This window comes from Peromyscus californicus, unplaced genomic scaffold (genome assembly GCF_007827085.1).
Source record: "Peromyscus californicus insignis strain IS unplaced genomic scaffold, ASM782708v3 Scaffold_5__1_contigs__length_169319896, whole genome shotgun sequence".
NCBI lineage: Eukaryota > Metazoa > Chordata > Mammalia > Rodentia > Cricetidae > Peromyscus > Peromyscus californicus.
The window spans coordinates 88,274,823-88,295,290 of NW_026294573.1; the positions used below are offsets into that span (position 1 = coordinate 88,274,823).

Consider the following 20,468-nt stretch of genomic DNA (forward strand, 5'->3'; position numbering starts at 1 on the left):
CTGTCTCTCCAGAAAAGTAGAGAGAAGCGAGTCCGGTGTGTGGGGTGTCTCCAGGGTTATAAGGATAATAGGTATCTGGGGAAGAAGTAAGCCTGTGAGCTGGAGGGGAGGAACTGGGGCTTTGCAATGTATAACAAGTATTTGTGAGTGGGAAGTGAGGGATCCTGAAAGCTAGCATGGACTTTGATATGCCTATAGGCACCATAGGTATATGTCAATTGAAGAGTCTTATCGCTTTTGCTAGAAGTAAAGGAAATGAGTCCTTTTGGCAGCTGGGAACCAGTTTCACAGGTTTCTGAGGAATGCTGGTTTCTGTCTAACCACCAGAAATCTTTCTACAGTCCAGGTTGAGCTGGGCCTAGACTCAATCTTGGACCAGTCAGTGAGCTTACCCCTTTAAGGGGGGCACCGTCTTTGTGCCTGATGTATGCAGGGAGGCAGGTTGTGCGCTAGTGAATGGAGAAGCCCACAGAGGCCAGAAGAGGCATCAGATTCCCTGGAGGGTGTGAAGCACCTGATGTAGGTGCTTGGCGTCAAACTCAGTCTTCTGCAAGAACATTTACTCTTGACTGCTGAGGCATCTCTGTAGCAGTCCTTTGACATACTTACTATAACAAAGAACCACTTAAAAAATAAGACTGAACTGAATAAGCAGCAGATGAAAATTAAGAAATGCTATTTAGCAGCTAGAGAGATGGCTCAGCAGTTAAGAGCACCAGCTGTTTTTCCAGAAAATCCAGGCTTGAGTCCCAGGTTCAATTTCCAACACTCACATAAATATATATAAAATAAAATTATACATATATGAAAGAAATATTATTTAGCCTCATAGAGATTTGTGTATGAATGCTCATAGAAGGATTAAGCACTAGAATAAAAGTTGAAACAATCTGAATTTTCACCAGCAAAGGTATAGATGTTTGACTGTAGCATGTTCCTACAGTGAAGTATGTGGGTTAGAGTCTAGTCTCTTCCAAAAGAAGATCTGGCCTTTGCCCTTGGCTTCAGGGATGTAATTCTGTTCTGTTCTGGAATGCTATGACTGATAAGAGAGTCTTTGTTTGTCTTGGGGCCTTGGTTCTTAACAGATAGTCTCAACAAGGTGATTTAAAGTGGGAGTTGGTCATCCCCTTACTGGGCCCCATGAAGTGGAGTCAGATCAGAAATCAACAGTGTGACTTTGGATGGAACCTGGCTTGTTGACCTGGAAGCTGAGATCAATCACAGGCAATCAACCAATCAATCAATTAATCATGTCTATGAGGTGAAATAAAACTCTACAGACCAAAAGTACAGGCAAGCTTCCCTGATGGCAATATTCCACTCACAGTGTCCCATGTTAAGGCCAGGAGCCGAAGGCAGCCTGATTCCATGAGGAAAGGGCAGTAGAAACTTCATGTTTGGAATTCTGCTGGACTCTGCTCTACACATTGCTTTCTTAACGAGCTTTATCTGTGTCCTTTACCTGTAATAAAAGGTCACCATGGTGGGAATGCCTCAGTGAAGGCTGGAAGGCTTTCTGATGAATCATCAAACTCCAAGGTGAAGCTGTGGTTGGTGTCAGAAATGGAGGCAGTCTTGAGTGGAAACCGGGCCCTCTAGCCTTGTGATTGGCTCAAACCATTCACAGCATGCTGTGCAACAATGGACATAAGGGTCCTTATATACAATAATACACAGGGGCATCTTGGAGACATTAGGCCAAGTGAATGAAGACAGACACAAAAGGTCATGTACGTATGTAATTCCATTTATAAGTGGATGAGAGGAAATAGGGAAGACATAAGGGAAGTGATAAAAATATTAATAATGATAAAAATGTTCTGGAATTTGATCATTCTTGTCCTTAGCTATGAATAATATACTCAAAACCACTGAATTGTACACCTAAAAATGATGATTTTCTGTATTGAGTTCCACCTCAATAAAGCTGTCACCTAAAAACAATACTTGTCCTTGCTGCCGACAGGGCCATTCTGATCTGGGTGGCCTGTGCTGCCACCAGGGCCACAGTGATGTCCAGGCCTGAGCTACTGCCGAGGGCTATGCCTTGATTCTGCTGCAGCTGGGGTCTGGATAATGTCCATGGCCCGTATTACCACAGGGGGTCATAGGAACCATGCGTGTTGAAATCCGAGGGCTGTGCTGAGCCAGCCCCACCCCTCATGAGACACCCCTGGAACAGCAGGAGAGCTGACCCCAGCCCCCACGGGAGAGCTGGCCCCCCACACTTGAGAGAGATGGTCCCGCCTGTTGCACGAATGCTAATATAGGTCTTTTAATTAAAAAAAAAAAACAGAGCCAGATATTGGGGTAAATGTTGAAAGATCAGAGAAACAAAGGAACAAGCCACAGCTACTTCTCACCTTGCCAACTCCAAGAATGTCTCTGAGTTCTTAGCCGAAAGGGATCCAGCCAATAAGGCTTCCAGCTGAAAAGTGTCCAGCCCAAAAGCCTTTAGTTCCTGTCTCCTCACGCCTCATATACCTTTCTCCGCCCAGCCATATCACTTCCTTCCTAGTGCTGGGATTAAAGGTGTGTGTGCTTTCCAAATACTGGTAGCAGAGGCATGAGATCTCAAGTGCTGGGGTTAAAGGTGTGTGCCACCACTGTCTGGCTCTGTTTCTCTCCTGGACTGAGTCAGTCTAATGTAATCCAGGGTGGCTTTGAACTCACAGAGATCCAGATGGATCTCTGCCTCCTGAGTGCTAGGATTAAAGGTGTGTGCCACCACTACCTGGCCTCTATGTTTAATCTAGTGGCTTGTTCTGTCCTCTGATCATCAGGCAAATTTTATTAGGGTACAACAAAATATCACCACATCCACCCTTCAACACCAGCATGTGAGAGCTGGACCGGATGGCGCGGGCCTAGGAAAGCTGGCTTTGCCCTTCGCCTGAGGAGGGTGGTCTCAGTGGCCTGGCCTGGCCAGCTCAGCATCCTTACCATTTTTTTTTTAAGAGTTCTCTTCAATGGCTTTCTGTCTAGGCTGTTACTTTTGGGGGGGGGGGGCGGGATGGGGGTAGGGGTTGTCACAGAAACCTTTATGTCCCTCTTTCTCAACTGTGAGTCTGCAGTCATGATGCCATGGCAAAAGTAGCTTCCTTGTGCTTTCTAGTCTTTGGGAGCATGGGTCACGGACTTCTACGTGGTTTCTGGTGACAGTATGGACCATAGACATCCACATGGTCTCCGGTGTCAGCATGTCCCTGGACCTCAGCATGGTCACAGCGGCACTACAGACCACGGATGGACACCATTATAGCCTTCAGTGGCTGCACAGGCTAAGGACGTCAACATGGCCTCCAGGGCAATACACACACACACACACACACACACACACACACACACACACCATACACACACACCCCACACACAGTAAGGAAGCATCCAGGGGGCCTGAGAAGTTCTGGTTTTTGTTTTTGTTTTTTTTAATTGCATTTATTTACTTGTTATTTGCTTGAAACAGGTCAAAGGACACCTTTTGGGAGCATTTCTCTCTTTCCACCTTGAGGGGTCCAGGGATCCAACTCAGGTCTGTATAACTGAGGACATAATGGCTCCAAGGTATGGTTGAGGGGAAGGTTTTTATTGTGGATATGAAGGAGAGAACAGCCAGAAGCATCTGGAAGAGCAAGGAGAGAAAGTAATAGATTGAGCATGTCCAGAAGAATGGACTTGGTCATAAGACAAGAGCGGGAGAGGAGGAGAGGAAGAGAAAAGAGAGGAACAAGAGGGTGCTGGCTGAAATGGCAGGGTTATCCAGGAATGTGAAGCTGGAGAAGTTTGGGGAGGGGGGAGAGTAGAGCTGAGAAGAGCCCCAGGTACAGAGGTAGCCTGGAGGCCAGCTTGCATGCACTTTGGTATGCTAAGAGGCACCACAGACAGCCGTCTGTCCCTTCTGACAGTGATGAGGAATGGCTACTTTGATAGAGGGCCACAGGTGCCAGAATTTGAGGGAGTGGAGTTTCCTTTGGAGCTGACAAGGTCATTAGACTTTGTGGCAAGTGCCTTTACCCACTGAGCCATCTCGAGGCCCAAATGTTCTGTGTTTTGGTTTAACTGGCAGCTGTATATAAACTCATAGAGCAATAGACTTAATATTTACATATTTCACTGTTTATATCTGTATTATGGTTCTCGGCTTCTAACTTACTCCTTAAGACAGGTTATACAAAGTAGAATTTCTGTCTCCCAAGGTGGATAAAGCAAATTTTAATCCCTTCACACACACACACACACACACACACACACACACACACACACACACACACACCACCCTTCTCTTTTAGCTGGCCATAATAAATTCTCTAACCAACTCTCATTCAACAATGGGTCATAAGACCTTCCTCATTCCAGAGGCCGCTTGCTGCATACCCACAAGGAAGGAATACTAAAGAATCTGGATAAACAGGATTTGCTGGATCTCCCCACCCAGTCTAGCATTCATGTCTGCACAATAAAATCTCCATAAAAGCCCAGAAGAGTTCAAAGTAGCTGAACACAGGAGGTTCAGAGGAAGAGGAACAACACTCCCATACGCCAGTAGGGTGCTGCACTCCAGTTCTGTGGACAGGTGCTCTTGTGCTTGGGACCATCCCAGATCTTGGTCGTGTATCTGTTCATCTGGTTGGCTTTATAATACACCATTATAAATGATACTAATACTTATAATAAACATGAGTATAATGTTTGTTTTAGTTACTTTTCAGTTGCTGAGACAGAACATCATGATCAAGGCAATTTATAAAAGAAAGCATTGACTTTGGGGCTCACAGTTTCAGAGGGTTAGAGTCCATGACCATCATGGTAGGGAGCATGGCAGCAGGCAGGCAGGCATGGTGCTGGAGCAGTAGTTTAAAGCTTATGTCTTTTTTTGTTTGTTTTAAAGATTTATTTATTTATTATGTATACAGAAGAGGGTGCCAGATCTTATTACAGATGGTTGTGAGCCACCATGTGGTTGCTGGGAATTGAACTCAGGACCTCTGGAAGAGCAGTTGGTGCTCTTAACCTCTGAGCCATCTCTCTAGCCCCAGCTTATGTCTTAATACACAATCAGAGGGGGCTAACTGGGAATAGTGTGAGCTTTTGTTTTCTTTTTTTTTTTTTGGTTTTTTCGAGACAGGGTTTCTCTGTAGTTTTGCGCCTTTCCTGGAACTCACTTTGTAGACCAGGCTGGCCTCGAACTCACAGAGATCCGCCTGCCTCTGCCTCCCGAGTGCTGGGATTAAAGGCAGTGTGAGCTTTTGAAACCTAAAAGCTCACCCCCACTGACACACCTCCTCTAACAAGGCCACACCTCCTAATCCTTTCCAAACAGTTTCACTAACTGGGGACCAAGTCTTCAAATAAATAAGCCTATGGGGGCCATTCTCATTCAAACCACTGCAGTGGTTTGGTTTGTTTGGTTTGGTTTGGTTTGGTTTTTCAAGACAGGGTTTCTCTGTGTGACACCCTTGGCTGTCCTGGAACTGGCTCTGTAGACCACACTGCAGTGTTTTTTAAATCTTATTTTATTGCGCATGTTTGTGTGGTGCGCATATGTGTATATGTGTCTATGTGTGGGAGAGCATGTGTGTGTGAGGGTGCTTGTGCATGTGTGTGAGCACACCTATAGAGACTGAAGACTGATGTCCATCTAGTGCAGTGGTCCTCAACCTGTGGACCATACACCTAAGATCATTGGAAAGCACAAATATTTACATTATGATTCATAACAGTAGCAAAATGACAGTTATGAAGTAGCAATGAAAATAATCGTATGGTTGGGGGGGGTCACCACAACATGAGGAACTGCACTGAAAGGTCGCAGTGACCATTGGTCTGGTATCTTCATCAGATGCTCTCCATCTTTCTTTGAGGTAGGGGGTTCCAGTTCAACCTGGAGCTATTCAACTTGCTTGTTTCTGCCTTCCAAGGAACTCCAAGTGGGCTGCCACATCTATCTGGTGTACGTGGGTTCTGGGGATCTGAACTCTGGTCCTCATGCTCACACAACAAACGATTTATCCATCGAGTCATCTCTCCAGCCCCTACATGGAACAGCAAGGCGAGGGAATGAAACTCCCTTTTTTTTCTTTTCTTGGGGCAGAATCTTGCTATGCAGTCCAGGATGGCCTAGGATGCAGTGATCTTTGTTTGTGTCTGGAGTGAAAAAATTAGCTACCTCTTAAATATTTTGAACCCACTGATTGTATATTCAGTATATAATCAAATTAGAAGGCTAAAATCAAACTTGGACATGCAAAGATTCACAGTGTTTCTATCCAGGGTTTCTTTCTTCAGGGGATACTCAAAGATATATCAACAGAAGACCAAGAAAGAGGAGAAGCGGGTGGGAACAGAATTCAACAGTGGTGAGCTAAGAAGTCATTAAAACCTGGAGCTAAACCTGCTGCGAAGTAAGCCAGGCAAACATTTTATGCTCTGAAGATCTTGCCATTTGTGAGGTTGGTGCCTCTGGCCTTCGCTGTCAGCTGACTCTTATCAGCAGAGATCTACAACGATAGGCTGTGCCCTTGGGCTGCCTGAGCTGCTGCGCTGGGCGCTGCTGATTGGCTTCTGATGCCTCTTGCTGCCTGGCTGGTTTCTGCCCAGGATAGTGGGTAGTAGCAAGGCCCCTCAGCTGATCCTGAGGCCGGAAGTGGCTGTCAACACGCTTCCTTTCAGGCTCCGTAGAACAAACAGACCAACAGATGAAGCTTCCTATAATGGGACAGGTGTGTGTGTGTGTGTGTGTGTGTGTGTGTGTGTGTGTGTGTGTGTGAGAGAGAGAGAGAGAGAGAGAGAGAGAGAGAGAGTGCCTCACCACTTTACCTGGTGTCCCCATACCCCTTCATGTAAGGTCAGAATTACTATGTAGTTCTCGAAGTTTCTCTGAGAGAGTGAAGTTTATTCCCAAATCCAGATCCTTCAGGGCGTCTGAGTCCCTGTAGAGTCTGCTTCCAGTGTAAGACAAAGAGAAGAGTGACACTGTCAGAGCAGGGAGCTGCGGGTTTCTGCCTGCTGCACTGGGCAGTGCCCTTCCGCCATGTGGCTTTGCCTTTCTGAGAACACTGGTGCTGGGGTGGGTACTGCAGTTGGAATGTGGTTCGTCTCTCCTGAAATCATGGTTATTTTTATAGGGTTTATTTATATGTGTCTGCATGATTTTGTGTGCACCAGATGTGTGCAGGTGCTCCTAGAGGCCAGAGAGGTTGCCCGATAGTCTAGAACTGGAGTTCTAGACTATCTAGACCCGATAGTCTAGAACTGGTGGTTGTGAGTTACCTGATGTAGGTGCTGGGAACTGAACCCATGTACTCCGCAGGAGCAGCAAGTGCTCTTAACTCCTGAGTCATCTCTCTAGCCCTCATGTTGGGGTCTAATGGTCAGTTATGAAGGTAGACAGGCACCCTAGACTCTGTCTGGTGTTTAGAGGTGGGGTCTAAACTATTTAGAGATAGTTAGGATTAGGTAAGATCATGGGGTAAGAGTCCCATATTTGTTTCCCATTGGCCTTATAGAAGATGAGAATGGGCAGAACACACACAGGTGAGCATGCACATGTGCACACACACACACACACACACACACACACACACGCACGCACGCACACGCACGCACATCACATTCCTGTCTCTTACTATGTAATGTCCCTATGGAAACTCAGGACACTGCTGGTGAAAAGGTTACCACCAGATGTTGCCCTTCAACTTTGGACCAGAACTATGAGCCCCAAATAAACCCCTTACCTTTATAATTTACTCAGCGTGTGGACTTGTGTCAATAACAACAGAAAAGTTTCCAACACGGTGTGGGCTACGAGCTAGCACAGCCACAGACTGCAGCTAAGACTGCGCGTTTGCTGCCCAAGTCCCATAAACTCATTCCAGGTAGGATGTTTGTTTGGGGGGTGTGTTTGTGGGTAAGGAGGGGCATGAGAAGGCTGACGGAACCTCTTGTGCTTCAGAAAGCAGCAAGGTTAGAGCCACTTAGCTTCCAAGAAGAAGTCTAGTTTTACTACCCGGAGGTGGCAGCAGGGGTGGGGGTGGGGTGACATTTCTCCAGAGGAGCAAATCCTTTGTTGTCAGCTGGAGTCTCACGCTGGAGGCGTGGTTCGGTGGTAGAGTGCTTACCCAGCACGTCTGGGGTCCTCCACGCGGCAAATGAAACAAAATGAAGACAAAACAAATCTGCGAAATTGAAGACTATTGGGGGGGGCACCTGCCTCCTTTCAAGGTGGTCTTTGTGTGTTTGCAGATGTGGTGGGCAAGGGATACATGTGTGGGTGGGGCTGGCTATTACAGACAGACCTTGACTTTCCTTAGATTCAATGGCACACATTTTTAGCCAGCAGAAAAGCTTCTAATATATAAACTTCATGTAAAAGGTGGAACCTGGGAACATACTAGGTCTGTCACAGTTCGACGGTTACAGTGCTCCTGAAACACCCATGTGCACATACACACAAGCTTAAACCAGTGTCTGGGAAAAGCAGAACATTATTTCTGGTCAGGAACGTAGCTATCAAACAGAGAGCCCCGAGGTTTTTGTCTATCCTCCTGGCCCTCTTCCCTTCTGCCCTTTACCTAGATGGCAACCTGTCATAAAAACTCCAGACTCAACATTGGCAGCAGACGCTTTGAATGGCAGCCTGAGGGGAAAGCTCTAGAGAGAGGACCAGTGCTCCAAATGAAATCCCTCTATTTCCTTGTCTGCCCTCTTCATGGTCTTGGTATCCAAACTCAGTGTTCTCCTGGAACCCAATCAGGAATCAAGGTGGGGGTTTTCAAAGGATCATTCTTGTAAATCTGATGCCAAGTTAATTTCTCAGAATCTAGATTTGTAGAGCCCTATACAGAAATAGAGTTAGTATGTGGATTTCCCACTGATTTTTAAATGACCATTTGAACCATTGTGCTCTTTCCATCTTGTGTGTGTGTGAACATGCACATTTTTGCATAGATGTGGGTACGCATGACCATGTGTGCGTGTGCAGGTGGCAGGGGGCCCCAGGCTGAGATCAGGAATCATCCTCCACTGCATCCACTCCACTTACTGTTTGAAGCAAGGTCTCTCATCAAACCTGAGCTCCTGGGTATGGCTAGTCTTGCTAGCCAGCTTGCTCTGAGGATTCTGCGTCTCCGCCTCCAGCAGTTAGAATTGCTGGTGGGCCACCATACTCTTCTGGCACTTCTGTGGATTCTGGGCACACACACACTCCAGGCTTCATGCCTCTTCAGCAAGCACTTTAACCACCACACCATCTCTTCAAACCCCGAGTCATTGTTAAAAGTGCAGTTCCTCCAGAGCCTCCTGAACTCTGCATAAAACTCAAGCCCTAGGCCCTTCTACACCACTTCCTTAGTCCCCTGGCCCCCTGCCAAGCAGGACTCTATGCTGTCTCTCTATTCACATAATTCATATGCGTGGTCTCATATACAGCAGTGTCCTTTGTGACCGGCCTCTTTAACTTAGTATAACTTCTGTAAGTATGTGGCCTATTTCAGAATTTCTTCCTTTTTAAAGGCTGATAATGCTCCATGGTGTGTATAAACCATATATTCTTACCCATCCAGCTGTGATGGACCTATGTTTGCTTCTACCTTTTGGTCACCGTGAATGATGCCGCTATAGACATGAGTCTATAAATACTTCCATTGCCCCTGAATGTTTTCGCTGCACAGCAATATGCATTAAAATGGACTTCAGTGTCTTGTAACCTCAGATGACTAGCAATTCTAGAATTATCAGGCATTGCCTTCTTGCACTTATAAGGGTAGAATAATAATTTTTGTCTGGTCTCTTGGAAGGTTCTCTTGAGCACACATACCTATCCTGGGTCTTTTACGATCCACTTCAGATATTGGTAAGTCATCTCAACATTGTTAGATAGACTTTAAGTATTGTGTATCTATTATGTGTGTTCAGATGTGTGCACATGTGTACAGGTGTGCTTTGTGCATTGCCTGTGCATGGGCATGAGGAGGTGAGAGGTCAACGTTAGACATCTTCTTCTATCACTCTCCGCTTGATTTTTTTTTTTGACTCTGGGTCTCTCACTGAGCCTAGAGCTTGCGATGAGCCTTCAGGGTCCCTTCTGCGGCTCAGCCTGGCTTTGACGCGTGTCCTGAGGATCTGAATTCATGGAGGTCGTCAGGTTTGTGCAGCCAGCGTTTGGCCCACCGAGCCAGCTCCCCAGCCTTCGAAGTATTTCATCTAACCACGTGGATGTCCTCTGATGAGTAAATTAAAATAGTTTTTAAAAAAATATGAAATAAGCTGGGCGGTGGTGGCGCACGCCTTTAATCCCAGCACTCGGGAGGCAGAGCCAGGCGGATCTCTGTGAGTTTGAGGCCAGCCTGGGCTACCAAGTGAGTTCCAGGAAAGGCGCAAAGCTACACAGAGAAACCCTGTCTCGAAAAACCAAAACAAAACAAAACAAACAAAAAAATGAAATAAAGCAGAGATTGATATCTCGTGCCATTCTGAGCAAGACCTTCCCTGTCTAAAAAAATTAAAATGATATTTTAACGGTTCAAGAATTATTCTTTTTAAGTCAGGAAACTGGCATTTGTGTGGCTAAAGAAGTTACTGACCGTAGCGAAGAATATAGATAGGAACAAAAATCCTTTGGTGCTGGTAAGTTTATTTTGCATTTCTTACATTGATTCTGAACTAAACTTCTAAGTTAAAATTTAATACATTGAGCTGGGTGGTAGTGGCTCTTGTCTTTAATCCCAGCACTCAGGAGGCAGAGGCAGGTGGATCTCTGAGTTCGAGGCCAGCCTGGTCTACAGAGCGAGTTCCAGGACAGCTAGGGTTACACGGGGAAACCCGGTCTTGAAAATAAATAAATAAAAACGAATACATTATGAAGTTTGCACACTGCATTCATGTATACACATAAAAACTTGAAGTGTGCATGTAATTTTTATTTTTATAAGGTTCATTATTTTATTTTTCTCATCCCAGCAGCTGCCTTTGTGGAGGACACGTGTAACAAAGCTGGCCTAATGTACTCCTCGGAGCTAGCTGCTTCGTTGATGGCATGTTTTCCTGTTTCAAAGCACTGTTGCCTATTTAATTGTGAGCATCTGAGAGGAAAGAAAGGCCCCCAAACTGCTATTTCCTTTTGTGCTCTCTAATTCAACACAGAACACTGCTGTGACCAGATGTGTGGGAGTTTTTCCACATCCACAGTCAAAAGAAAAACACTGGGCAAATCGAATTGAACAGTTAAATTGAACAAAGAGCCATGAATTGGGCAGCCCTCAGAACCAGAGGAGGTTCGGGGACACTTAAACGGTTTGATAACGTTTATAAACAGGAAAAGGAAAGCGAGGAACAGAAAATGGATGTGAAGTGTAGAAAAAGGAAGTGGGGTACAGAAAGAGGAAATGGGGTACAGAGACAGCTAGATCAGTAGGAGCTTGGCGTTTGCCTGACGTGGACATGACTTGAACAGTTGGCCACACACAACCGACTGATGCTTGGCTGTTGTGACTGGCAGAGACCCAATTACTTGAGGCAAACTCCTCAAGTGTTTCATTTGTTTACATAGTGAATTAGCTGAAGTCTCAGCAGCCGAACTGGCTGGCTCAATACTTCAAACACCAAGGAACTCTTCAGCGGACAAAAGATGGGTGTCATAGGCTTCAGTTCAACCTGACAGACTACCCCGCTGCACCCCCACTTTAGATGAGGACTGCAGATCCCAGGCTGTGACCTCTGCTTCTGACTGTGAGTCAGAGTTTCAGCTTTTCATTGTGGGGTTCAACCATTTGCTAGGCTGGTTCACAGAACGTTTTACTTATGTTTTTTTTGTGAGGGATAGCATAAAGAATGTAACAAACAACCAGGTAGATTGCACAAGGCAAGGAAGGGATGGGGCTGGGGACACATCTTCCTTCCAGCCCTTCTCCCAGCTTAACAGCCCACCCTCAAATTCATCCAACTGCATTTTCTCAGAGTGTTTGTATAGCTTCCTCTTCTTCACTTTCCCCCGAGGTTAGTGAAAGGGACTCAGGACTTCTCACCCCATCATCACTCTGTTTTTTGGGGCCTCACCTTTGGGATTTCTAGAGGGTCTTAGTAAGTAATTCATCAGTGTGAAGTCAGTTGTTATAACAGGGGTCATTATGGATAATAAAGGGTATTCCTACCTTCAGGAAACAGGAGCCCTGTTGTGGGAATGTGGGACAAAACCCAGTACTGTGTCTGCCACAATGTGTTTTTGGTCATTTCACTGGGATTTGGGAGGAAAGGCTGGAGCATTTTTAGGGCTGAGGACCCCATCTTGGAATCAAAGTTCAAATTCATGAAGTCATTAAAGTCAAACTCATCAAGTCACTTAGTCAAGGGTCCTTCCAAATTCCCTTCTAGGAAGCGTGGGTGTGCCCACTGCACCCTCTTCAAGGAACGTTTTCCTTAAGCCAAGGATTTTTGCAGCAACCATTTCACTGCTCTAGATCTAGAACTGGTTCACTATTCTGTTTTGAGTCCTGAAACAACACTGATGAAATCATCTTTGAGGTTATGATGCAGTCTCGGGCTCCAGAAGGCACTGTCCCAGGTATGATGTTTCATAGCTTCAATGGACCTTTTTGCTCTCAGGAGCCTGGAAAACTCTAGTGGCCATTCTCATGTAGGTCGGAGGAGGGGGCAGTTGTCCTGATAGCCCAGTAGAAAGCCTGGGATGGGCATAAACTTTGTTTGCGTGAAGAACTGCACCTGGATTGGTGCAAACATGGTCCACTGTTTGCCTGAAAGACTGCCATGATTGGGGAAAACAGCCTTGCCACACACATGCCCTTTCTGGTTGTGTATACAGTCTCTTAGCTCACCCTTAGATCAGCCCAGAGGCATTCAAAGCTATGTTCTTTTCTTTCTTTCTTTCTTTCTTTCTTTCTTTTTCTTTCTTTCTTTCTTTCTTTCTTTCTTTCTTTCTTTCTTTCTTTCTTTCTTTCTTTTTTCTGCAGGGGGAGGGGGTCTCACTATGTAGCTCTGGCTATGGCCTGGTACTTCCTATGTATTGAGTAGGCAGGCCTCAAACTCACAGAAGCCATCCTGTCTCCCCAGTGCTGGGATCAAAGGTGTGTGACACTGTACTCAGGCTACAAAGCTTCTTCACCAGCATTTTCCTGACTACTCCGGGGTGTGTGTGTGTGTGGTATGGTGTGTAGCCATGGCGCATGTGTGTGTGGGTACAAGTGGTGGAGTGCACATGTAGAGGCCAGAGGAAGCCTTCGGACACTTTCTGCACAACAGCTTTGAGACAGGTGATGTCAGTGAGCACGAAGCCTACTGTTTGGGTTAGGCTGTTTAGCCAGTGAGCTCCTGGAATCTGCTTCTTCTCGGTGCTGGGATTAGAAACATGTGTAGCCATGCCCGTCTCCTTACTCACTCTGTAGATTCTAACTCACATTTGTATAGCAAGTGTTCTTATTCACTGAGCCGTCTTCCTAACCCGCCGCCCCCCCCCCCCCTCGACTCCTCTTTTAAAACTCTGAGGCACCGGTCTCAAGTACCCCAGGCTGACCTTAAACTTGTTGTACAGTTTGAACTCCTGATCCTCCTGCCTCCATCTCCTGGAGAGCTGGGATCACCAGCTTGCACAACTATACCCAGTTTTATGCCCCGGGCTTCACGCATGCTAGACAAGCGCTCTATATCCTCAGGCCCTGGTTACTTTTGATCTCTAGAACTGGTGGGGTGGAGTGAGCTGGGAACACACAGAGGAGATGGTTATTTGAAGCGGTGGAAGGCAGCAAGTCCAGGAAGACAGCAGCAGCAGCAGCAGCAGCAGCAGCAGCAGCAGCAGCAGCAGCAATAAACTGGCTAAAAACTTCTGGGAGGAGAGAGAGTGGAGATAAAGAAGGCTGTGGAGAGCTTAAGACAAAACCCTGTGTGGCTAAGCCACTAGAAGAGTTCCAGGGAGTCATCAGTTTCAATGGCCACTGGGTCCCAGGGCTGTAGTGGCCACTACAGGAGCTGCTGGTCTAAAACCCAGAGCCCACTCAGGGGCTAGAGCCCTCACAGGAACTGCCTGCTGCTGTTGCCTCATGCCACTGCTGCTGGAAGGAGTGGATTACAACAGTTGCAAAATGCTGGCGTTGGCTGCTGGTTAAAGTCCAGAGCAATAAGCCTCCAGCCTGAATGCCTAGTCATGCCTCCGGCTTCTAAAGCATGAAGCAATGGGCCTCTCTCTAGTTATCAGTCTGGAGCGATGAGCCTCTCAGCCCAGTCCTGCGCCCCCCGCCCCCGCAGCTCTATGGATTCATGCCCTTGGAGGCACCAAGGCCAGAAGAGCCTCTCTACTTGTACTCACAATTTTTTTTTTTGTTTTTGTTTTTTGAGACAGAATCTCTGAGTTTATGTAGTTCTGGCTGTCCTGGAACTTGCTTTGTAGACCAAGGTGCTTGGAACACAAATCCTCTTGTCTCAGCCTCCTGAGTGCTGGGATTAAAGGTGTGAACCACCATGTCTGGTCTCTAAAGATTTCTTTCTATCCAGGTAAAGGACCCCAGTCAGCTCTGGTTGGTAATACGGTCATCAGGGTTCTTCAAGTTAATGTCTACTCTTATAAAGCTGCAAATAAGCCTAGTCAATAGGACATTCATGAAAGCACACTTCTGAGTTGGATTCCCTCAAAGTGGATTAGATAGCACCCCCAATCCAATGCCCCATAAAAAGACACCCAGTAATTTCTCTTGTCATTTCCAAGTTTTGGACAGGTTTTTTTTTTTTTTTTTTTTTTTTGCCATCACAATTTCTTTTTAAAAGTATACATATATATTTCTTTTGCAGAAGGGCATGGGAGTGGGGATAAAGTATCTTTTAAAATGCCTTGAATGGTGGATTTGTTGAAACAATGGCATGGCAAAGTTCACCGAGAGCTGAATTTACCAAAAAGTTGCCTAAATATCAGAGACATTTTAACATACTGTCCATCTACTTCCCAAAGCAGGCTTCTCTCTTTGTTGGACAGAAATAATCTTCGAGAAAGCGTGTTACAAGAGACTAGAAAGTTTATTTTTAACGGCTTCTTCCTAAGACAGCACCAGCCCAGCCTTCTATGGGTGTGTTTGCCTGTAGTTAGAGGTAGGGAGAGTTCACTGAGAGAGCAAAGTTGGGGACCCGCTGAAGCGGTGAGTGCTCCTCACCTGGACAGCCCCACAGGCAAAACTGAAAGCTTTCACCCCAGATCTTACTTCCTCCTCCGCAGCCCCCATCAACCCCAGCTAGCCCTCCCAGTGTAAACTCTGTGGTTCCCACCAGTGCTCGCCCAAACCATCGATCTAAGTGACATTTGCAGTTTCTCCTTACTGCTCTTTCTCTAATATTATACTAGTGTCACCAGATGGTGGATTCCGTTCCTGGACACTCAATTTCTGCTTCTCTCCGAGGTTCAGAGATCACGTGCCCCACCCCTAAAGGGTTGTATTTCCTGGACTCCTGCAGTAGCTCAGGGCTGGGTTCCCTCACGCCCTGCTGCTGATCTTATTCTCACAGCAGAGACCTTTACCTCTGCGGTCAAATTTATTTCTCCAACCGTTTGTCCCCACTCGAAAGCACTCCCTCACGTAGTTTCTAGAACACACTGTGTTCCTTCATCTTCGTCTTTCTCACCACGTGTTTCTCCCTTTTCGATTCCTAATCTGCCAAGCTGGGTGTCCGTCCAGCAGCTGGAACTTTTGTCACCTGATCCAGTATGTTCACCCCGGGTGGACTGGCCCGTGACTTTGTCGCCCTCTCCTCTCCCTCCCTGGTGCGGCGGCCACTACATCCCGTCCAGGAAGAGACCCTTTCGTGTGGCCCTGGCCTCTCTCGGGTCTCCCCAGAGATCCTACAAGTCACACTTGCTTGCACCGGGACGTTTCCTCCCCAGCACAGTCCGGTTTCTCCCCGTGGCGTGTCCCGCGCGCAGCCGGTGCACCAGGTTCACCTAGGTCCCGGGACTCCGGACCCCGCTCCCCCGCTCCCCCGCTCCCCCGCCGGGACCCCGCGCTCCGCTGCCCTGCGCCGGAAGCCTCTGCGCCGCCCCTTCCCCGCGCCGCTGGCCTTATCTCTGCGCACAGGGGCCTCCGGGGAGTGGCGGGCGCCGGGAGGGAGCGGGCGGCATGGGCCGGGGGCCCCGGGGCACGCGCCGCTCGCCAGGCCGCCGGGTGCTGCCCCTGCTGCGGCTGGTGCTGCTGCTCGGCCTGGCCTGCGGCGTCAGCGGAGAACCAGGCACGGACGGTGAGTGCGAGGCTCCGGGCGAAGCGGACGCTTCCCGCTTAGGGTCGGGCGGCGCAGAGTCGGGGCGTGGAGGAATCGCGGAGGCGGAGCGGCTCGGAGCCGTCAGGGCTGCCCGCCCCGGGGACACTGGGGCGTGGGTGGAGGCGGCCCTGCTCCAGCTCGCGCCTCCCGGGGTGGGACTGGGCAGGGGTGCGGGTCCGGGGAGCGGCGCCCTGGTGGGAGCGCGTGGGAGGGCGAGCCGCAGGTCTCCCCAGCTTCCGGTCGCGGTGGCTTTTGCAGGACAAATTCTTGACCTGTGGCCGTTCCCCCCTCCCCTTTTCATATTTTTCACTTCCCCGAAGAAATTAATGTTAAGAATGTTAAGAAGGAAGTATAAGAAAGTTTATAGGAATAGAGTTTATTCTTTGGTTCATTCATCCACTAATCTATTTATCCATGCATCTGTGTGTGCATCCATCCATCCATCCATCCATCCATCCATCCATCCATCCATCCATCCATCCATCCATCCCTCCGTAGAAAGCCCATTAATATCTTCTTCTCTGTGTCAGATGTAAACATGCAGTGTTGGCGCTCTAGCGGTGCATAGACGCAAGGAGACAGACAAGCAAATAGTCTGTGTCTTAGACAAACTGAAAAACAACAAACAAACAAACAAACAAAACGGAACATGGTGGGATTTACCCGACATGGAGGTTCAGACAGAAAAGTGAGATGACGTCTAATCACACACCAAATAGAAAGCAGAATGATGTGAGTGCTCTGAGGAGGTGTACTGGTCCGAAGAGGGAACGACTATGTCTTACTGGGGAGCCATTATGCGTGAGATAAGCGAAACTGAGCTTTAGGGACCCATCCTTGGATTTAGGAAGAGGACGGAAAGGCATTCCATCCCACAGGGGAGGGTACTGACCACTCTTTACAGAAGTGTGTACAATGAGTGAATCCAGCTTGGGAGACAGGCAGGAAGATTGTCTTGAGTTCGAGGGCAGCCCGAGCTACAGAGTGAGTTCCAGACCAAACTGGTATACAGAGTGAGACCCAGTCAACAAACAAACAAACAAAAAAACAACGCAATGGATGAATTCCAGACTGCAAAAAATGTGCGAAAGTAGGATGCACAACATGGAAGGGACCAGAGATGAAAAAAACAGACTGAGCCAAGCACTGGTGGCGCAAGCCTTTAACCCCAGCACACGGGAGGCAGAGCCAGGTGGATCTCTGTGAGTTCGAGGCCAGCCTGGTCTACAGAGTGAGATCCAGGACAGGCACCAAAACTAAACAGAGAAACCCTGTCTCGGAAAAAACCAAACCAAACCAAACAAAACAAAAAAATCAACCAACCAACCAACCAAACAAACAAAAAACACCAAACAAAAACCCAACAACAACAAAACAGGCTGAATTTCACAAGAGGGACTCAGTCTTATGACGACTGGCAGACCGTAGTGCTTGGGTTCAACTGTTCCTTCATGGTGGGAGGTCAGCAGAAGCCACTGTACGACAGCATGCCAAACGGTGTGTATAAGGACACCCAGTCTCTCACTGCCGTTTCCTTTAATAAAGCTAAACAGTTCATGCCTATAATCCTAGAATTTGGGACGCTGAGGAGGGAGGATTGCCATGAGTTTGAGATCAGCCTGGACCATAGAGTGAGATGTCTCAAAAACAAACATACTCAAAACCCAAACATGATGTAGAAGTGGAAGGGAAGTGAGCTAAGGGTGGACTTTGTGGGGCAGATTCCTGTCCCCCCAAATTCTTTTCGCCTGGCACTGTTTGTTTGTTTTGTTTGGCTTTTCGAGACAGGGCTTCTCTGTGTAGTTCTGGCTGTCCTGGAACTCGCTCTGTAGACCAACCAGGCTGGCCTTGAATTCAGATCTGCCTACCTCTGCCTCCTGAGTGCTGGGATTAAAGGCCGCCTGGTGACTTTCACTATCACTTTGGGTATTTGATGGCTCAGTTTTCTAGAATGGCTCCCTCCCACCCACAACATCTGGTACTCCAGTAGGCTTTCTTCCTTCCCTGACTTGGTCTCTCTGTCTTAGTTGGGGTTTCTGTTGCTGTGATAAAAAAACAGCACATTGTCCATAAACAACCTGGGAAGGAAAGGGTTTATTTCAGCTTACAACTCTCAGGTCACACTCCATCACTGAGAAAAGTCAAGGCAGGAACTCAAGGCGGGAATCTGGAGGCAGAAAGTGAAGCAGAAGCCATTGAGGAATGCTGCTTACTGGCTTGCTCTCTGTGGCTTGCTCAGCCTGCTTTCTTGTAACACCCAGGACCAGCAGCCCAGAGGTAGCACCATCCACAGTGAGCTGGGCCCTTCAACATCAACCATCAATCAAGAAGATGCAGCATAGGCTTGCCCATGGTCCCGTCTAGCAGGAGCATTGAGGTTCCCTTTTCCCAAATGACTCTAGTTTGTGTCAAGTTGACACAAAACTAGCCAGCAGGGTCTCCCATGAGAGCGTGAATAAAAACCTATGGAGACTTGAAACCTGTTTTAGGACCCATGTGAAGACTCTAGCCTAGGAAAGTATTAAGTGTGGTCCATTGAATTGTTGGGCTAAGATGGCTGAACATGACTAACAGTCATGCCAAATCCTCTACAGTTTCTTCTCTTTTAGATGTCTTGCTGTGGATTGAACTCAGGCTTTTGCATGCTAAGCATGAGCCACATCTCTAGCCTGTTTGGAAGGTGTGAGATGATTTGGGGACATGAACGCAGGGCTGCCTCATTGAGCTCCTCTCCTTAGGTAGACACTTTCCTTTCACCTAGGAACAGAGAATCCAGTTCTACAAAAATCTCCTTTCCTGGAGGTGGAAAATGTCCGGGTGAAACGACTCTCCTGTCTCAGCCTCTGAAGTGCCACATGTCCAGCTCAAGGATGGGTTCTTGGGGCGGAGCTAGTTTAGGTGGTAGATGCAAGGAAGGGAGAAAGATGCAGCAGCCAAATGCATGGGACGCCTGGGCTAGAATGGCGCTGAGGAAGCCAGATGTTGGAGCTCACAGTATGCTGAGAAAAAGCCTTTGGACTTGGTGACTCTGGCTGACAATACAGGGTTGCTTGGAGAAGTTAGAAATAAAAGGAGGTTACCCTTCAGCTGGGCTGGCCAGGTCAGTGCAGGATTTGGGGAAGAGCAAGTCCATCTGCTCACATGTTAGAGCGACAGCCATTACTCAGTAGGGAGAAGGTGGAAATACTAGAATGGACAAGATATTTAATAGAGCTCTTGTAAAGCTGAGCTGTAAATGGGAGAAGTCAGGAAGGGAAGGGAAGGGAGGGGAGGGGAGGGAAGAAGACTGGCAACCTGCCATTTCCTCCTTCTCCAGTCATCTACCTCATGAGTGAGTGCTGTTTATATTTCAGAACCGGGCTGGCTACTCTCACTTACTGGAAGGCCATCGAGCACTGTCCACTTCCCTTGGACGCCATGGCCACACATCTATTGCCTACTGTTGAGTGAGACTTGGTTATTAGACCAAGAGTCCCTTGTGAAAAGGGGTTATGGCTCAAGTTACGAATGATGCGGGAGTAAACAGGGACCCCCCAAATGGTAACAAGCAAATGAAGACTGTTAATGAGAGCTGGCTGTAGCAAGAGGGACAGCCACCGCCACCTGAATTTGGGGTGGGGTGACTCCAAAGCCGGCAGTCAGGATGGGAGAGACTTGATGGTACATGTAAGGGAGGGCGTTAGGGATGTCCCGCCTGGGAAGCTGAGGTTATTTACTAGCAGTCATTTACAGGTATTTTGTGTGACTGCTTAGGGGGCTTATTTGCCTTTCTCTGGTTGGTCTGGTTGTGCGTATGTGTGTGCTTGTGTCTGTATGTGTATATATATATATATATATATATACATGTTTATGTGTTTCTTTGTGTGTATGTGTTGTGTGTGTGTTATTTGTGAATGCATGTGTTGTTTTTTGTGTATGTGTGTTGTTTGTGTTGTGTGTGTGTGTGTGTGTGTGTGTGTGTGTGTGTGTGTGTGTGTGTGTGTACTTTTTCCTTGACACAGGATCGTCCAGTGTAGCCACAGTTGGCTTCAAACTCCCGATTCTCCTGCTGTCTCGGAGTGCTGATAACACGCCGTGGGCAGCCACTGTTAGCATCTCGGTTGCCCCGGTAGATTCCCTCTCTAGCAGCCTGTGCCGAGGTACATTTAATTAGTGGAAGATGCTTGGGGGAAGGGAGCCGAGGCCTGAGTTTGAGGGAAGTGGGGGAGCACACTGAGGAGTGT

The 20,468-nt window shown here is 47.6% G+C and overlaps 1 protein-coding gene across 2 annotated transcripts in view; it reads left to right on the forward strand.

Annotated features, from left to right (window-relative positions):
* Window positions 1–15,956: 15,956 nt before the first annotated feature.
* Susd1 (sushi domain containing 1) overlaps window positions 15,957–20,468 on the forward strand; it is a 123,995-nt gene continuing 119,483 nt past the window's right edge. Inside the window, exon 1 of one of the 2 annotated variants that reach the window (XR_008213736.1) lies at window positions 15,957–16,224. Coding sequence is in view for 1 of the 2 variants with exons in the window: in XM_052716708.1 (XP_052572668.1) it covers window positions 16,107–16,224 (118 nt within the window). In the remaining variant the exon portion in view is untranslated. The remainder of the gene's footprint in view (window positions 16,225–20,468) is intronic. The other variant, XM_052716708.1, reaches the window with a different exon arrangement.